Raw genomic sequence first — 18,270 nt, 5'->3', positions numbered from 1 at the left:
TGCTCAGGTAACGGGCAGGTTAAGCCACGGGGGAGCCGCCGGGTCAGACCATGGAGATGGGGGAGGTGGGGGGGCGCAGCGAGAGGTGCACGAAGTCGGGGTTGATGTAGGTGAAGCCCTGGAAGTCGCTCTGGTCCAGCCCCGCCATGACCAGCTGGTCCGGGGGGGTCAGCGCCGGCAGCGCCCGCGTGAAAAACTTGTCGAAGTTCTCGCCGCTCCGGCCGCACTGGGACGGACGGACACGGACAGAGAGACCCAGACAGGGACGGACAGACAGCAAGACAGATGACGTGGAGGGGGAGGAGAGAGAGAAAGAAGAGCTGGGTTATTTCCCTTGGCCCCCCCACCCCTTCACTGTCGCCCCCCCTGGTACACCAGCCCCACTTCTGCTGGCTCAGACCCTAGTGCCCCCCCGCTTCCCCCCACAGCACCCCCTCCCCGCGGTCACATGGGGGTGGGGCAGAGCGGCTCCCATGGGGTTCCCCTAATCACAGGCTCTATTGGGACCCCCGATTCCCCATAGGGCCCCACACCTGCTCTGCGGGGGGTTACAGGGGGTGGCCAGGTGGGGGTGGGGTTCATTGGGGGTGTGAAGAAGGCTGGGTTAGGGGTGGTCACCCTCCAACAGGGGGGGAAGGGCAGCAGGACCGGGGGGGGTCACTCTCCAGGAGAGGGTTTGGGGAGCAGGATGGGGGGGGTGTCACTCACCGGGCGGGGGGTGAAGGGCGGGGGGATTTCCAGGCGCTCCAGGCTCTCCCAGTCCATCCAGCGGAAAAAGCCGTGCTCCCGGATGTCCTGCTCCCCGGCCGGCCCCGAGCCCAGGCGTTTCAGGGGGTGCTTGGTGAGGAACTGGGGGGGGGAGACACAGTGACATCAGCATCACAGAACCCTCGGGCCAGCTGATCCGCCCCTCCCAGCCCCTTGGGGGCGGGCACCCTCCCCCTCACGCCAACTCGCCCCCGCCACGGCTTCACCCCAGCCTGCCCCTCCCCCAGAAACTGGGGGGGGGGGCAAAGGCCAGGGTGGCGCCCCTCCAGGGGTCACTCACCCCTTTGCAGATGGAGACGGCCTCGCGGGACAGCGACTTCGGGTAGGACACCGTGTGCTCCATGATCGCCTGGAACAGCTCGTCCTCGTCCTCCCCGTCAAAGGGGGGCTGGAGGGAGAGCGGGGGGGGTCAGAGCCAGTCCCCCCCAGTGGAATCTGCTCCCCCCCACCTGCCCCAGGGCACTGAGGCCAGGCTGCCCCCCCAGCCCCTCCCCCCCCGTGAGGTACTAGCACCAGGATTCAGCCCCCATCCCCCACAGGATCTATGCACCCAGCCCCGCCCCGCCCCTCCCCAGTTACCTGCCCCGCTAGCATCTCATAGAGCAACACGCCGAAGGACCACCAATCCACCGACTTCCCGTAGGGCTGGTAGGCGATTATCTAGGGCAGGGAGAAAGCAGGGGCAAGTTAGGAGGCTCCTACCCTGTATCACAGGCCCCCAACTCCATGGGGGGTGGGGGGGAGAACTCCCCCCCCCGTCCCCCACACAAGCCATGAGCTACAATGTCACACACACACACACACACACACACAGATTTAAAAGGCACACTTCCCCTTCAAGAGTATCCCCCACCCAGCATAGCAAACTGGGATTTCAGGGAGGAGGACATCTGCAATGGGGGGGGGCGGTGCTAAAGCACAAGAGGCGGGGCCAACCTCACTACAACCCCTCCCATTGGTTTATCCCTCCCCAGCTCCCAACCCTAGGAGGTAACGTGGGGGGTAGGTGGGAAGGAGTCACTGCCAGACCAGCCCCCCAAAAAGCAGACACCCACTGTGACACGCTGTACCCCATGTTCACTACTTGCATATGGCTATGTTACATTTTGTACAAAGCATGCCTTGTGAGGCATCATTTGAAAACTCGTAATCTGCTGAACATCATTGTCCAGTGATCACATGTGTACCAACATTGTATATGGAGTTATAAGATTTTCTGGTATGATTATTACTGAAATGGGTTGTAATGCTGGGTGACACCCACAAGCCAGTTTCTCAGAGACAAAGGCACACCGGCTTCTTGGAGCCATTCCCTGTTTATTCAGACATTCAACAGAAGGCGGGGAAGGTATAAACAGAAGAATGTGCCATTCATATAAAGGACCGATTGCACAGCCCGTATGCCAGGACGCTGCCTAACCCCATGACCCAGCACAGGGGGTTGGAGCGTAAGTAGGGAGAACACACAACACACAAACGACCTCCCCTCTTCACCTTACATCTCTCTGCTCATAACGCCAATGAATACCAGCAGGACATTGAACCGAGGGGAGTGGGTCTAACTGAGGGGTAGGCAACCTATGGCACGGCTGCCGAAGGCGGCACGCGAGCTGATTTTCAGTAGCACTCGCACTGCCCGGGTCCTGGCCACCGGTCCGGGGGGGGCTCTGCATTTTAATTTAATTTTAAATGAAGCTTCTTAAACATTTTAAAAGCCTTATTTTCTTTACATACAACAATAGTTTAGTTCTATACTATAGACTTATAGAAAGAGACCTTCTAAAAATGTTAAAAATGTATGACTAGCACGCGAAACCTTAAAGTGGAGTGAGTAACTGAAGATTCGGCCCAGCACTTCTGAAAGGTTGCCGACCCCTGGTCTAACTGGAAGGCTTTGCACACGGGCTGCAGCAGGATTTCGGGGGAGAGAAATCCGTTTGCTTCCTAATCTTATTTAGCCGGGTAACGTTTAGGAATGAACTCACCGTTTTCTCTTTTATTTCTTTTGTAACCGATTCCGACTTTCATGCCTTAAACACTGAAAATAATTGATCTTCCTCTAGCTACCACACGTGGGTTATTCTTGTATGGAAGCCGGCGTGCTTCGGCTGAAGCGCTCGGGAAATCTCTCCTCAGGTTAACAAAGGCTGGTGCATATTGGCGCCCCTGGTGCATACTGGCGCACTGTTTATGGGTGCAGTGCAGGACGCACATGTCTGGGGTGCAAGGCCGGGGCTGGGGAATTGGCGGGTGTCGGCCTGTGTGTACGTCATGCGTGGCTGGCACAGCAGTCATGCAGCTCAGCTGGGGGCGACTCCACATCCCGAGGGCTGTGGGTTCTCTCCTGGCTCTGGGAGGGGAGTGGGGCCTAGTGGTTAGAGCGGGGGGGGGCTGGGAGCCAGGACTCCTGGGTTCTCTCTCTGGCTCTGGGAGGGGAGTGGGGTGTGGTGGTTAGAGCAGGGGGGGCTGGGAGCCAGGACTCCTGGGTTCTCTCTCTGGCTCTGGGAGGGGAGTAGGGGGTAGTGGTTAGAGCAGGGGGCCTGGGAGCCAGGACTCCTTGGTTCTCTCCCTGGCTCTGGGAGGAGAGTGGGGGGGAGTGGTTAGAGCAGGGGGGCTGGGAGCCAGGACTCCTGGGTTCTCTCCCCAGCTCTGGGAAGGGAGTGGGGTATAGTGGTTAGAGCAGGGGGCCGCTACCTCTGGGGCGATATAGTCGGGGGTCCCACAGAAGGTCCGGGTGGTCACTCCGGGGAAGATGTTCTCTTTGCACATCCCGAAATCCGTGATCTTAATGTGGCCCTCGACATCCAGCATCACGTTATCCAGCTTCAGATCCCTGTGGGGAGAGACAGGGCTGGGCTCCCACCTCCAGGGGGCGCCGGCTCCCACGCGGCCCCCGGGGCGGGTGGGGAGCAGAGACTGTAGCCAACAACCCAGCAGAGGCAGTTTCCACTCACCGGTAGATGATGCCCTTGTTGTGCAGGAAGAAGAGGCCGATGGCGATCTCTGCTGCGTAGAACCTACAAGCCGGGGGGGAACAGAACAATCAAAGGTGACTTGGAAAATCGATTCATCACCTTCAACGTCCCTTCAACGTCTTCGCTGATCCATGGCCACAGAGCGTTTCACGGGGACCCCTCGCCCGGTGCCGGGATGCGACCGCCTCTGGGGTGGGGCGTGAGGGCTGGGTATCCGGGGACCCCTGGCCCAGCACTGAGATGCAGCCCCACTGGGGTGGGCACAGGGGCTAGGTATTCAGAGACCCCTCGCCCAGCGCTGAGACATGGCCCCTCTGGGGTGGGGTGCAGGGGCTGGGCATCTGGGGACCCCTCGCCCGGCGCTGGGACGCGGCCCCTCGGGGGCGGGGGTGCACGTACATGGCATGAGGCTCCTTGAACTTCCCGACCTGCTGGATGTGGTACATGAGGTCTCCGCCATTGACGTATTCCATCACGAAATAGAGCCGGTCCTGGACGGGGCGGGTGAGACGAGGCCATGGGGGACAGAACAGACCCCCAGGCCCATCTACCCCAGTATCCCGCCTCCTCCCTTCCCCCTGGATCAGCCCCACGGGCCCATCTACGCCAGTATCCCGCCCCCTCCCTTCCCCCTGGATCAGCCCCACGGCCCCTCTGGATCAACCCCACAGGCCCCAGCCAGCCTGGTATCCTGCCTCCTCCCTGCCCCCCAGATCAACCCCACAGGCCCATCTACCCCAGTATCCCAGCCCCTCCCTGCCCCCACAGGCCCATCTACCCCAGTATCCCAGCCTCTCTGGATCAGCCCCACGGGCCCATCTACCCCGGTATCCCGGCCTCTCTGGATCAGCCCCATGGGCCCAGCCACCCCTGCATCCTGCCCCCTCCCTGCCCCCTGGATCAGCCCCATGGGCTCATCTACCCCTGTATCCCGCCCCCCTGGGGGTACCGTGGTCTGGAAGGTGGAGTGCAGCTGGGTGAGGAAGTGCGGCCGGTCGCTGAGCGCCAGGACCCGCTTCTCCACCATGGTACATTCCACGTCGTCGTCCTGGATGATCACGTCCTTCTTCAGGATCTTGATGGCGTAGAGCTCGTCCGTGCCCCGCCGCTCGGCCAGCATCACCTGTGGGGGCCACCGCCCTGAGCCAGCCAGTCCTGCCCTGGGGCCGGGTGGGAGCCGGCGTCCCCTAGAGGTGACAGGCCCCGCGCCCCATTCTCTGCGGGACCCCGACTACATCGCCCCGGAGGTAGTGCTCCCGATCCAACCACTAGACCCCGCTCCTCTGCCAGAGCCGGGAAGAGAACCCAGGCATCCGGGCTCCCAGCCCCCACGGCTCTAACCCACCAGCCCCCACTCCCCTCCCAGAGCTGGGGCGAGAACCCAGGCGTCCGGGGCCCCCTCACCTTGCCGAAGCTGCCCTTCCCCAGCACCATGAGGAAGTTGAAGTCGGAGATGTGGAAGCGGCTGGTCCCAAAGAAGCTGCCGTGCTTGGAGTCCGTGGGGCTGGGGGTGGACGAGGGGCCCGGGCCGTGGCGCACCTTCTGTGGGGGGGGGGCAGAAATGGGGCACGGTGAGTGGCTAGCCCCAGCCTTGGGGGGGGAGCAGGTCAGGGGAGGGAAGTGGGGGCAGAGCGCTGGGGGTGGCAGTAGCCACTGGGCCGATGGGGTTTGTGCTCCGGGGCCCGGGAAGCCTGGAGCCCCGACCCCGCTCCGCGGCAGCAGCACCCGGCAGGGGACGTGGGGAGAAAGGAGCAGTGCTGCGGGGTGGGAATGCAGCAGAACCATGGGTGGAATAGGGCGGGGCCCCAGGAAGGGGCAGAAAGGGGTGGGGCCATGGGGGCCACCAGCAGAAGTGGTGGAATAGGGGCAGGGCCGCAGGTGGAAGGGGCGAGCCCCGCCCCTTGCTCTGGCCCAGGGCATCAGGAAACCTCAATCCACCTCTGCGAGGAGACCTGGAGGGTGGGGGGAGGGGAATGGGGGGGTGGCGATGGGGGAGGGAAAAATGGGGCCGACATGGGCTCAGGGTGGGGGGGCACCGCGATGGGAACGGGGGCAGGGGTGCTGTGGGGAGGGCTAGTTGTGGGGTTCGGGGTGACAGGACAGTGAGTGAATGGGGCAGGCACAAAGTGGGGGGTCAGGAAGCTGTTGGGGGCCAGGGTGGGGATTGGGGTGCCTGGGGACAGAGTGGGGGGATCACAGTCCAGGGTCTCTCCCCCCAAGGCAGCCCCCCTTGCACAACTGCACCCCACGGGGGGAGCTGCAACCCCCCAAACCTTTCCCTCACCCCTTTACCCACCTCCCCCTCCAACCACAACCCCCCCATCTCCTCACAGAGGGGGATTCACTGGGGTCCCCCCCATACCCAGAGAGCAGGGATCCCCCAACCTGATCCTGACTCCGCTCACCTAGTCACTGCCCCCCCTCCAACAACAAGCCCCACCCCTGGAACCTCAGAGAGTGTTTCCAAGCAACAGGAGTTGATTAAAGAAATACTCGGAGGGGGGCCGGGGGGGATTGGGAGCCCCAGGGAGTGTGAGACCAATGAAGCCAGGAGAGTGACACAGAGAACCCAGGAGTCCTGGCTCCCAGCCCCCACCCCCCTCTAACCACTAGACCCCATGTCCCACTGAGGTTGGCTTGCGGCTCTTTGCTTCCCTCTGCTGGAGAGAGGGGGAACAGCCACCCAGAGCATCGCCAGCCCGGCCAGCCCCCCGCCCCACACACCCCGTGCAGAGGGGCTCCGAGCCCCAGGCGTTACCTGGTACAGCTCCAGGGGGTAGTTGCAGGCCTGCAAGAGAGAGGGGGAGAGGGTCAGTGGCCGAATGCCGCATCCCCCAGCCCAGGAGGCCCCACAGCTGCTGGGGACAGGGAGGGAGGGGGGCTGGACCGGGAATCTGTCCCCGGGCACCAGGGTTCATGCCCTGACTCCACAGTCCTCTGGGCTTTGGGGGGTTATGTCACAGCTGAAAGATGGGGTCCCGTGGTACTGCTCCCCACCCTGCTCCCTGCAGCCCAGCGCCCCCTAGTGCTGTGCTGGGGCAATGGGGCCAGCACTGAGGGCCAGGGCAGCGCCCCCTGCTGAGCCCCCCCTGCTCCCTGCAGCACGTGGGAGTTTCTCTGTCTGCTGTCCAATAACTGCACTGGCCCGGCCCTGCTTAGCCAGCGGGGCAGGAACAGGAGAGCTTTGGGAGAGGGGTTACCTCAAATTTCTGCAGCAGCCCACAATTTTCGGCATCAGCCACGGGGACATTGTAATACTCCCCCTCCTCCTGGTTGAGTAACTTGTACCTGAGACAGGGACAGAGACAGGCACAACACCGGGGGCAGGAGAGGAAGGAAAGAAAGAAAGAAAGAAAGAAAGAAAGAAAGAAAGAAAGAAAGAGAAAAAGGAGGATGCAAAGAAAAAAGTGAATGTGCAAAGAAAGGAGTGTGAAGAAAAAGTGAAAGGAAAGGAAAGAAAAAGTGAAAGTGTGCAAGGAGACGAGTGCAAAGAAAAAGTGAAAGTATTCAAAGAAAGTGAAAGAGCGCAAAGAAAGAAAAAGTGAAGGGGTGCAAAGAAAGTGAAAGTGAGAAGAAAAAAGTCAACGTGAAAAGAAAGTGTGCAAAGCGAAAGTATGCAAAGAAAGAAAAAGTGAAGGGGTGCAAAGAAAAACAGGAGCAAACGTGCAAAGAAAGAAAGACAGAGTGCACGTGTGCAAAGGAGACGTGGGACAGTGCAAAGAAAACGAAAGCCGCGAGTGCAGAGGGGACGCAGGTGGAAAGGCGAGCGGCGCAAGAACCGCACGGGGAGGGAGCACGGGGACGCGGCAGCGCCGAGGCAGCCGGGCACAGCCAAATACCCAAACAGACAGAACGGTGGAGAGAGAGAGCGAGAGTGAGCCGTGGGCCTGGCTTCCCGCCTCCCCTGCACGCCCCCCCTCCCGGGCGCAGCCCCCCCCCCCCCCACTTACCATCCATCCGCGTGTCCCTTGAGCAGCTCCGACACGCCGAAGGACATGGCTCCCATGAAGTCATTGCGTGAGGTGCGGTCCCAGTCCCACACCTCGATGGACAGCCGCCGCTCCACGTCTCCCGGCCTCAGCGTGCTGGGGAGTGGGGGGGGGGGTCAAGGGGAGGGGGATTAAACCACCAACCCAGCCGCCTGCCCCTTTAAGTAGGGGGTGAGGGTGAATGTTTGCCCTCTGGACAAGAAGTGTGGATAAAAGCCCTACTACTGCTGCTGCCAGGGCAGGGGGGAAATCTCCAGAAGTGGACCGGACTGCGTTGGAGGGGCTGCAAAATCCTGGTTTAATTTTCGGGGGGAGGAGGGATTGTGGCTGACGGGCGCGGGCTACTGTCCCCCCAACCCCAGAAGAGGAGGGGGGCATTCTGGGTCTATAGGGAGAGTACTCGGGGGGGAGGTTAGGATACAGACACCCGTGGGAGCTGTAGGACCCCCATATCTCCAGTCCAGGCACGTACCCAGGCCCACCTGCCCGCCCGCGCCCGAGGCACTCACAACAGGAAGGTCTCGTTCCACACGGGGTTCAGAGTGGATTTCACCGTCCGGGTTTTCTGCTTGCTCACGTTCTTGGGGTCCGGGATGAGTTTCAGCTTCACGTACGGGTCCGACAGCCCGTTGGGGTCCATGGGGATGAGGTTCCGGGCCTCACCCACTGGGGGGGAGGGTCCACAGATCAGCACGTGGCCCTGAGAGTTCAGTCTGATCCCCTTCTAGGAGGGGGGGGCTGGGAGCCCGGACTCCTGGGTTCCATCCCCAGGCCAGCAAGGGGAGTAGGGTCTTGTGGTTAGTGCAGGGGTGGACTAGGACCCAGGACTCCTGGGTTCTCTGCCTGGCTCTGGGAGGGGAGTGGAGTCTAGTGGACAGAGCAGGAGGGGGTTGGGCGCCAGGACTCCTGGGTTCTCTCCCCACTGCTGAGTGTGGTGTGTTGATCACAGACGACGGTGTACGTGCTGTGGTGTCCCGTGCCCTCCCGCCCACACCCTGGCCCAGGGGGAGCAGGACCGTGGCGGAGGGCTGCGTGCAGGGAGCTGCGGAGGAATCCCCGTTATGTAAGCATGGCTGGATGGGTTTCTTTCCACCTCTTACATGCGCCAGCTGGGAGCGCGAGAATGCGAGGGAGGGTGTGACGGGGAGAGGGGGAGAGTGCTGAGCTGCAGAGCCGGGAATAGAACCCAGGAGTCCTGGCTCCCAGCCCCCTCCCACTAGCCCCTGCTCCCCTCCCACAGCGAGGGAGAGAACCCAGGAGTCCTGGCTCCCAGCCCCCACTGCTCTAACCACTAACCCCCGCTCCCCTCCCACAGCCAGGGAGAGAACCCAGGCGTCCTGGCTCCCAGCCCCTCCCGATCCAACCCCCCAGACTTAGGCTGAGAGCACCTGGCAGCACAGCGCCCCCTGGGGCCGCCAGGAGAGAGCCCCCTACTGAGCAAATCCCCACCCCCGCCCCACTCCCGGCCACCCATTGCAAAGCGAAATCCAAGTCACCACTAGGTGACAACATTAGCCACTAAACCAGGGATAGACGGGGATTGGGGGAGGGGGGGGGGATGGATAGACAGACAGAGAGATGCGGTGGGGGATCGGAGAGACAGACGGACAGCTTGGCAGTGGGGGTTGGAGGGACAGACAGACGCCTGGGGGGGGTTGGAGGGACAGACAGACAGACAGATGGTGGGGGTGGGGGTTGGAGGGACAGACAGACAGACACTGGGGGTGCCAGCCCTGCTGTGCTGCGGCTGAGAAGCTACCTCTGGCTGGCGGCCGACGGAGGCTCTGAACCCCGCACAGGCGCTCGGGTTGCCTTGAACTTTGCTGTGTTTGGGGGGGGGCAGGAGGGGTAACTCAGGGTGATCAGAGCTGGGGCTCCCAGGACGCAGCCCCCCCCACACACACACACACCACCCCCTGCCTCTCTCCCAAGCCGATCCTCAGCGCCCCAATCCCAGCTCCCACTCTGCCCCCACGGCATGGCAGCCCCTCGCCATCCCCCACAGCGAGCGCCCGGCCCCTGAGGGTCTCCGTGGGGAGATCCGGTGGTGGCCGAAGCCGAGGCCTGTGGGGAACGGACAGCTCCGAGCGCCGGAGCGAAGCCAGCTGGGGGCAGCGGCCAGGAGAAACCCCCTCCGGCGGCGTAGGTAGCGTCTACACCACGGCAGGGCCCAAGCTGCAGCCAGGCGCCGTCGGTTCGAGTCCGACTCTCGGCTGAACTCGACGGAGATCTGCCCCGGGCGGGCCCGGCGGCCCGGAAACTCCAAACCCACCCGGCCGGCCCCCGTACCGAAGACGCGGATCTCCTCCCCGCCGAGCGTCTCGATGCGGAGCTGCAGGCGGCCGCGGCGCTCCGTGTGATCCACCCCGCACAGGCTGGGCACGCTCTGCACGCAGCGCTTGTGCACGTTCATCTCGCAGCCTGCGGGGGGCGCCAGAGAGTGAGGGGGGGAGAAGGGCATCTCACCCCTAGGCCACACACACCCCCCGCAGCCCTAACACCAGGGTTCGCACCGCATCCCACCCGCCTCCGGGCCTCACTCCCACCCACCCCACCCCCAGGCCTTACCCCTCCCCCTGCAACACACCCCCACCGCACATCTCTCTCCCCCCCCGCCCCCCCACAACCCCCAGGCCTTGCTCCCAGGTCTCCCCTGCACCTCCGACCTCACTCCTAAGTCTTGCTCCCAACCCACCACAGCACCCAGGGGCTCGCTCCCACCCCTCCCAGTTCACCCCTGCCCCTCCCCATCCCCACACCTTGCTCCCGCCCCCCTGCCCACCCTCCCATCCGCCCCCTCGCCCCCGCACTCACAGGAGCACTTCATGCCCTGGTGCACCAGCCCGTAGAGCAGGGAGCCGCAGTGGTCGCAGAAGGTTGGGCTGCTGTAGCTGTGAATCTTGAACTTGTGCTTGTTCCGGGGGTCCTGGCCGGGGAGCAGACAGATCAGAGCCTCCCCCCCACCCAGTACGCAGGCGAGGGGGGTGCGAGCACACGGTCTGTGCAGGCACCGAGTGTGAGTTTGCACGGGGGGCGTGCAAGGCTAACTGCACAGACCAGAGATGCAAGCGGGAGGATGAACGTTCTCACCCAAGGGAATGTCTGAGTGTGCTCACGGGAGCTGGCACAGGGCACGGGCCTGCCTGTGCCAAGGATGGCGTGTGCACAAGTGTGTCGAAGTGTGCAGACATGGGCTAGCACGGGGCATGCGTGAGCTGGCACAGAAGGCTTGCATTTGTATGCGTGTGCAAAGGGTGTCAACATGAGCTTGCACAGGGAATTGCACGTGTGAGTGTGCAAATGTGAGCTCGAATGGGGTGTGGGTGTGCACGTGCAAAGGATGGAGCACACACAAGTGTGTGTCAGCATCCCTGAGTGTGCACAACTTGCACTGATGCATGCACAGGCATCTAGATGTGCACTGGTGAGCTTGAATAGGGTATACGTGTGTGTGTGTGTGTGTGTGTGTGTGTGTGTGAGTGTGTGAGTGAGTGGAGGGTGTGCGTTTGTGTGACTGTGCAAGGGATGTAAGCATGAGTTTGCACAAGGAATAGCACAAGCGTGCGCAGCGTGCAAATGTGAGCTTGTATGGGGAGTGGGCATGCATGTGCAGACGGCAGAGTGTGCATATGTGCATCTAAGCATGCATATGGGAGCTTGCACAAAGGAATCCACAAGTTTATCTGTGTGTGCAAATGTGAGTTTCCACAGAGAGGGTGCAAGCGTGCAGGTGTGTGCAAGGGGTATGAATGTGAGCTTGCCCAGGGAATTGCACGAGCACTTGTGTGTGCACAGAGGTGAGCCAGCGTGCGCTGAGCGTGCAAGGGGGAAGGTGAGCTGGCAGCGGGCCTTGCACAGGTGCCCAAGTGAGAGTTGCACACGGCGGGCATGTGTGTGTGCAAGGAAGGAGTATGAAGGGGGGGGTGTGCATGGAAGGGATGTGACTGCTAACGACATTCCCGCTTCCTTTCTCTCCCGCTCTCTTCTCCTCTTCCACCTCCCTTCCTCCTTCCCCCTTTCCAGGCCAAGGACACAGAATCTGGGCCGTGTCCGTGTTTTCCACCGTGCTCCACCCCCCACTCAGGCAGTAAAAATAGCCAGTGAAATTGGGACGCTCACCTGGGGGGTGCGGGTGGAGCTGCCTCCTTCCCCACCAAAGGATTTCCTCCAAAGCCAGGGACAGAACCCAGGTGTCCTGACTCCCAGCCTCACTCTAACCACTAGACCCCACCCCCCTCAGAGCTGGGGAGAGAACCCAGGAGTCCTGGCTCCCAGCCCTCCCACATCCCCGCTCTAACCACTAGACCCCACCCCCCTCAGAGCTGGGGAGAGAACCCAGGAGTCCTGGCTCCCTGCGCCCCCACATCCCCGCTCTAACCACTAGACCCCACCCGCCTCTCAGAGCTGGGGAGAGAACCCAGGCATCCTGGCAACCATCTGTCACTCACATCTGTCTGGGGTCCTTTCCCGGCTCCCGGGCATTCGAAGGTGACAAATTCATGGCACCGTTTGTGTACGACGAAGCTGCAGACTTGGTGGGAGGGGGGGGAGGTGAATGGGGGGGGCAGAGAGAAGGAGGGGCAAATAGAGCCATTAGCAAAGCAAGTTCAGGACAGTGCTGTGACCTCCCACCCACCCACCCCCCATTCAGACCCCTCCCAGAGCCCAGATTTAGGGCAGGGAAATCCTGGATCAATGGACCCCTAGACTCGTAAGTTTATAGCACCTCCTCTCTGCTGCGACAGCCAGCACCAGAGGGACAGGCCAGCTGGGGGAGTAGGGGACGGTTCGGGGGTAGGGGTGCATTGGGGAAGGCTGGCATGTGGGGAAGGTTTGGGGGTGAATTTGGGGGCAGGGCTGAGGTTGGGAGGGCCGGTTCTGTGGGGTCGGGAGTACGTTTGGGCGGGATGTGTTGGGGGATGGAGGAGAAGATTCAGGGGTTTGGAGCAAAGGTTCGGGGGAGTTTTGGGGGCCAGGTCGGGGGAGTCGGGGGAGTCAGAGGGACAGGTCAAGGAATCGGGGTGATTTGGGGAGGAAGGATCAGGAAAAGGCTCTGGGATGCGTCGAGGGTGGGTCGGGGGAGTCAAGGGAAGGCTCAGGAGGGATAAGTCGGGAGTCAGGGGACGAGTAAGGGGAAGGCTCAAGGACGAGTTGGGGAGTTGGGGACGAGTTGAGGGGATGGGTCGGGGAGTTGTGGGGACAGGTCAGGAGTCGGGGATGGGTCAGGGGACAAGTTGGGGAGTCAGGGGATGGGTCGGGGACAGGTCAGGGAGTTGAGGGGACAGGTCGGGGATGGGTCGGGGAAGGCTCAGGGACGAGTCAGGGGAGTTGAGGAGACGGGTCGGGGAGTCAGGGGACGAGTCGGGGAGTTGTGGGGGAGTTGAGGGGACAGATCGGGGCAGTTGTGGGGACGGGTCAGGGGAATCGGGGGGGACGGGTTGGGGGGACTAGTTGGGGGAGTTGTGGGGACAGGTCAGGGGGAGTTGAGGGAGGACTAGTTGGGGGAGTTGTGGGGACGGGTTGGGGGAATCGGGGGGGACGGGTCAGGGGAAGGCTCAGGGACAAGTGGGGCGGCTTGGGGGTCGTTTCTCTCCCCTTCCCCCGCTAACAGCATCTTAAGGCTCCGAGGAGCGAGCCGGGGAGATTTGGAAGACGGGTCTCCATGGAAACAGGCAGGAGCAGAAACCACAAGTGCCAGGAGCTGGGGGGGCGGCAGATTGGACTTGGGGGGGAGTGGGGGGGGGCTTGACTCTTCCTGCATCCTCAGAGCCCTCCAGCCCCCCCATGCCACACGGGCTGCTCCCACCACTAGACCCGAGCCAGGGACAGAACCAAGGAGTCCTGGCCCCCACCCTCAGTCAACTTTTCTGCCCTAAGTGGGGGGCGATGGGGGCCCCCAGGGATCTGGGCTGGGACGAAGCAAACTCATTACCTATGGCGGGGGGGTGGATGCAATGAACAATCCCCCGTTTGGGACGTGCCTGCTGGTTCCCATGGCAACGGCTCCCCCACATCGCCTCCCCCTGGCCAGCTGCACCAAGAAGTGCAGGGAGGGGGGTGGGTGTCTGGGAACCTGCTGCATCCCACCGCTGCCACCAGCCGCCCCGGCTCTGCCTGTCTCCCAGGGGGCTGAGGCTCCAGGAGGGACCCCTGCTCGCCCCGCAGCCCTGAGCTCCCCCTGCCCAGGGTCCATCCAGAGCCCTGTTGCTCACACTCCCACCCCACATAGCCACATGCACGAGCCATACCCTAGGGCAAATCCCAGCCCCACACCGTTCTCCCCTCCACACACCCCGTGTGCCCGCTCCCCCCAATCACGACCCACCTTGACACTGCCTCCTGCACCCCCACCCCTGCAATGCTCCACACCCCGGGGCCATCGCCGTGCATGCCCAGCTACGCTTGTGCAAACGCACCCCTGCCTCATGCACACACACCCACCGCACTGCTGCACTAATACAAAGGGTCTGCATGCACACCTCAATCCACACACAGGCCAATGCACACAAACCTGCACACACTCGTGCAAATGCAGACACCACACATTTGTGCAAAGGCACGCACTTGTGCACACGCACACGTTCACCTGCATACTCCTGTGCATATGTGCATGCTTGTGCAACCCCTGCACATGTGCAAATCCACGCACTAGTGCACACACCCTGCATCCTTGTGCAAATGAATACACTCGTACAGATACACACTCAGGCAAATGCACACCCATTCACACCCCCAGCTGCCAATCCCACAGATCTGCGCCCACCAGCTCTACCTCGCTGCACCAACACACACATGTGCAAAAGTCAGCACACTCGTGCTCACCGCCAACATGTCAAGCCAGTTGTGCCAACAGCCTCCACGTGCACCCATGCCCACCGGTGTGTAAAGGCACCTGCCATCTAGCCTCCAGCCACACACTTGTGCAAGGGTGTCTGTCACACACACCCCACGTGCCATCTCGGCACCTGCACACCTATCCCCACACCCTGACACACTCGTACACAGCCCCGGCAGCTTGACACTAACACCCCACTTGCTCTTGCACACCTGGCCCCCAAATACGTCCACCACCACAGCCTTCCCCCCATCACCACGCACAACCCGTCACGCCCCCTCAACCCACCTCGTGTGCACATATCCCCACCCACTGTCACACACCCCTCCACCCACTCCCATGGGCACACCCCCATCCACCCGTCACCCCCCTCCACCCACCCCCATGTGCATGTGTCCCCCATCATGGCCCCCTCCACACACACCCCAGTGAGGACACTCTAAGAACCATCCCCGTCCCATCCATTTGGTCCCCCCCCCTCACTGGGCCTCACGTTGCCAGCTGGGGGAGGGGCAGAGTCCCCTAGAAACTCTGCCCTCACCTGCTCTAGGCAGGAACCCCCCCCCCCCAGCTGTACATCGCTTGGCAACCGCTCCCCCAGTTCATCACCAGCCAATCAACAGCAGAGCCACACCCCCATTCGGAACATATGGGGATTTCCTCATTATCCCCCCCACACACACACCTACCTACAGAAGGGGGGGAGGCAGGAAGAACTCTCCCCACCCCATCCAGAACCCCCAGATCCCCTACACAGCCACCCGGCTAGCCCCACAGGCCTCCTATCCCGCACGAAGCCCCCCCCCCGAATCCCCATAACCCCCACAGAACTCCCCTAAACACAAAACCCCCAGATCCTCCACTCCCAGCCCCCACAAATACACACTCTCCTCTCAGAGCCAGGCAGAGAACCCAGGAGTCCTGGCTCCCAGCCACTCCTCTGCTCTAACCCAGCAAAGCTGGTGCCAAAGCCACCCCCCATCCCTGGCTCAGGGACTCTGACCTCCTGGCCAGACACCCAAGGGCAAAACAACCCCACGTCACTGGAGAGAACCCAGGAGTCCTGGCTCCCCTGCTCTAACCACTAGACCCTGCTCCCCTCCCAGAGCCAGGGCGAGAACCCAGGAGTCCTGACCCCCAGGTGTCAAAGAAGCTTAAAGAATAAAGCATTGAGCATTTGAAAGGTCACCCGGTATTAGCTATTTGGGGGCTTTTTATAAACAGAAACATGGAATTTTCCAGCCAGTCCCCAAAATAGCCGGAGTCAAGAAATCCAGTTCAGAGCCTAGAGAGCCATAGGCTCTGTGCTGGGAACGGGCTGCAATGTCCCCCCTGTGACATACGACCACATCTGGGGTGCGGCGCGGGGGCTGGTTATACCATCACCAGTAGCCAGAAGAGAGGACTCCAAGGCTGAGAGTGGGAGTGACTATCTCCCGGCCCCTCCCCCAGCATGGCTCTCAGTGGGGGGGGGGGGGGGGACACTGACCCTGCAGGATGGGGGTCTCTTACCTAGACACTGCAGTCCCTGCTTCCCGATCCCCCTGAAAGCAAGAGAGCAACACAATGTTACTTTGGGGCTCACACTCAGCTCACCCCAATACACATAGTTAACATGCGCCTCACTCCTCCCCTCCCCCAACATCTGCTATGCCACAAAGTAGGAGGCTGGGAGCCAGGACTCCTGGGTTCTCTCCCTGGCTCTGGGAGGGGAGTGATGTCTGGTGGTTAGAGCAGGATGGGGGCTGGGAGCCAGGACTCCTGGGTTCTGTCCCCAGCTCTGAAACAACCAGTCCCTCCAGACAGGCTAAGACTAAAGGAAGGGTGGCAGCAGCAGACCCATGGGGAGGGGGATGGAGTTGGGGGATAGTGGGGGCGGTTTCACCAGATGAAGTCAGTGCCGTGGCTGCAGAAGGTCGTCTGGGTGAGTGCTGGGGGCAATATGGGGTACTGGGGGTCGCTAGGGGTTCTGGGAGGTGCTGGGGGCACTAGGGAGGTCTCACCAGATGAAGTCGGTGCAGTGGCCGCAGAACGTGGGCTGGGGGATACTGAGGGCACTAACGGGCTCTAGGGGGTGTGGGGGGGCACTGGGTGATACTGGGGGTGCTAGGGGACTCGGGGGGGCTCTGGGAGGTGCTGGGGGAGCACTGGGGGGGTTTCACCAGATGAAGTCGGTGCAGTGGCTGCAGAACCCGGGCTGGGGGGTCCGGAGGGGGCGCTAGGGGGCTCTAGGCGGAGCTGGGGGCACTGGGGGTCTCACCAGATGAAGTTGGTGCAGTGGCTGCAGAACATGGGCTGGGGCGCTAGGGGCACTAGTAGGTGATGGGGGTGCTGGGGTCTCACCAGATGAAGTCCATGCAGTGGCTGCAGACCGTGGGCTGGCGGGGCGCTGGGGCCAGGCAGCACGGGGAGGAGTGCTGGGGGTCTCACCAGAGGTGCAGTGGGTACTAGGGGTTCCTGGGGGCGCTAGGTGTCTCTAGGAGGTGCTGGGGGTGCTCTGGGAGATGCTGGGGGTCTCACCAGATGAAGTGGTGCAGTGGCTGCAGAACATGGGCTGGGGGCGCTAGGGGCACTAGTAGGTGCTGGGGGCGCTAGGGGTCTCACCAGATGAAGTCCGTGCAGTGGCTGCAGAACGTGCTGGGGGCGCTAGGGGGCTCTGGGAGGTGCTGGGGGCGCTGGGTGGTCTCACCAGATGAAGTCGGTGCAGTGGCTGCAGAACGTGGGCTGGAGGGGCGCTAGGGGGGCACGAGGAGGTGCTGGGGGCGCTAGGGGTCTCACCAGATGAAGTCTGTGCAGTGGCTGCAGAACGTGGGCTGGGGGCGCTAGGGGCACTAGTAGGTGCTGGAGGGTGCTGGGGGGGGTCTCACCAGATGAAGTCCGTGTAGTGGCTGCAGAACGTGGGCTGGGGGGGCGCTAGGGGGGCACTAGTAGGTGCTGGGGGGGCGCTAGGGGGGGTCTCACCAGATGAAGTCTGTGCAGTGGCTGCAGAACGTGGGCTGCTTGAAGAATCGCGCCGTGAATTTGTGGCTCTTGACCTCGTGGATCAGCTTCTGGCGCAGCGCCCCCTTGCGGCAGAAGAGCGGCTTGGTCAGGCACTCCAGCTCGGTGGGCGAGTTGACCAGCGCCATGGCCCCACCTGGGCCCCCCAGCCCCGGGCGGGGGGAAGAAAGACAGAAGGAGGAAAGGGCGATGGAGGGACTGGGTGGATGGAGCAGTGAATGCAGAGGAGGGATGGATGCAAGGAAGGGAGGTCGGAGCGATGCACAGAACAGAGGGGAGGGGAGAAGGCGGGGGGAACGGAGGGGTGCAGGAGGGAGAGGAGAGATGGAGAGAAGAGGAGGCAGAGGATGGAGGGAGGGAGAGAGAGAAGGGGAGGAGGCAGGGGACGGAGGGATGGAAGGAGAGAAGGAGGGATAGAAGAGGAGGCAGGGGATGAAGGGACGGGGAATCGAGAGAAGGTGGGATGGAGAGAAGGAAGGGAGGGAGGGAGGAGAGCAGGGGGATAGAGAGAAGGAGGGATGGAGGGATGAGAGAAGAGATGGAGAGAAGGGGAGATGGGGGTAGAGAGAAGGTAGGGGACGGACGGAGGGAATGGGAGGAGGGATGAGAGAAGGAAGGAAGGGAGGGAGGGAGGAGAGCAGGGGGACAGTAGAAGAGGCAGGGATGGAGGGATAGAGAGAAGGAGGGATGAGAGAAGGAGGGA

At 62.3% G+C, this 18,270-nt stretch overlaps 1 protein-coding gene across 3 annotated transcripts; it reads right to left on the bottom strand.

Annotated features, from left to right (window-relative positions):
• On the bottom strand, positions 1–17,909 carry PRKCG (protein kinase C gamma). Of its 3 annotated transcripts, none has more exons than XM_039510002.1 (18): positions 17,529–17,909; positions 16,080–16,111; positions 12,181–12,263; positions 10,547–10,658; positions 10,022–10,153; positions 8,242–8,398; positions 7,694–7,828; positions 6,944–7,031; positions 6,502–6,531; positions 5,148–5,285; positions 4,693–4,866; positions 4,143–4,234; positions 3,723–3,785; positions 3,463–3,601; positions 1,348–1,428; positions 1,049–1,156; positions 709–849; positions 1–226 (listed from the first exon to the last, which is right to left on the bottom strand). In XM_039510002.1, exons 1-18 carry the CDS (start codon positions 17,693–17,695, stop codon positions 44–46), a joined length of 2,055 nt encoding a protein of 684 aa, XP_039365936.1. In that variant the 5' UTR covers positions 17,696–17,909; the 3' UTR covers positions 1–43. The 3 variants fall into 3 exon arrangements, with proteins under 3 accessions (XP_039365936.1, XP_039365937.1, XP_039365938.1); XM_039510003.1 differs by lacking the exon at positions 17,529–17,909 and adding an exon at positions 17,435–17,466; XM_039510004.1 differs by lacking the exon at positions 17,529–17,909 and adding an exon at positions 17,172–17,198.
• Positions 17,910–18,270: the final 361 nt, after the last annotated feature.

The sequence above is a fragment of the Mauremys reevesii genome, linkage group 22 (genome assembly GCF_016161935.1).
Source record: "Mauremys reevesii isolate NIE-2019 linkage group 22, ASM1616193v1, whole genome shotgun sequence".
Lineage (NCBI taxonomy): Eukaryota > Metazoa > Chordata > Testudines > Geoemydidae > Mauremys > Mauremys reevesii.
The sequence above is the reverse complement of the archived record's forward strand: the minus strand, read 5'-3'. Positions and strand labels throughout refer to the sequence as shown.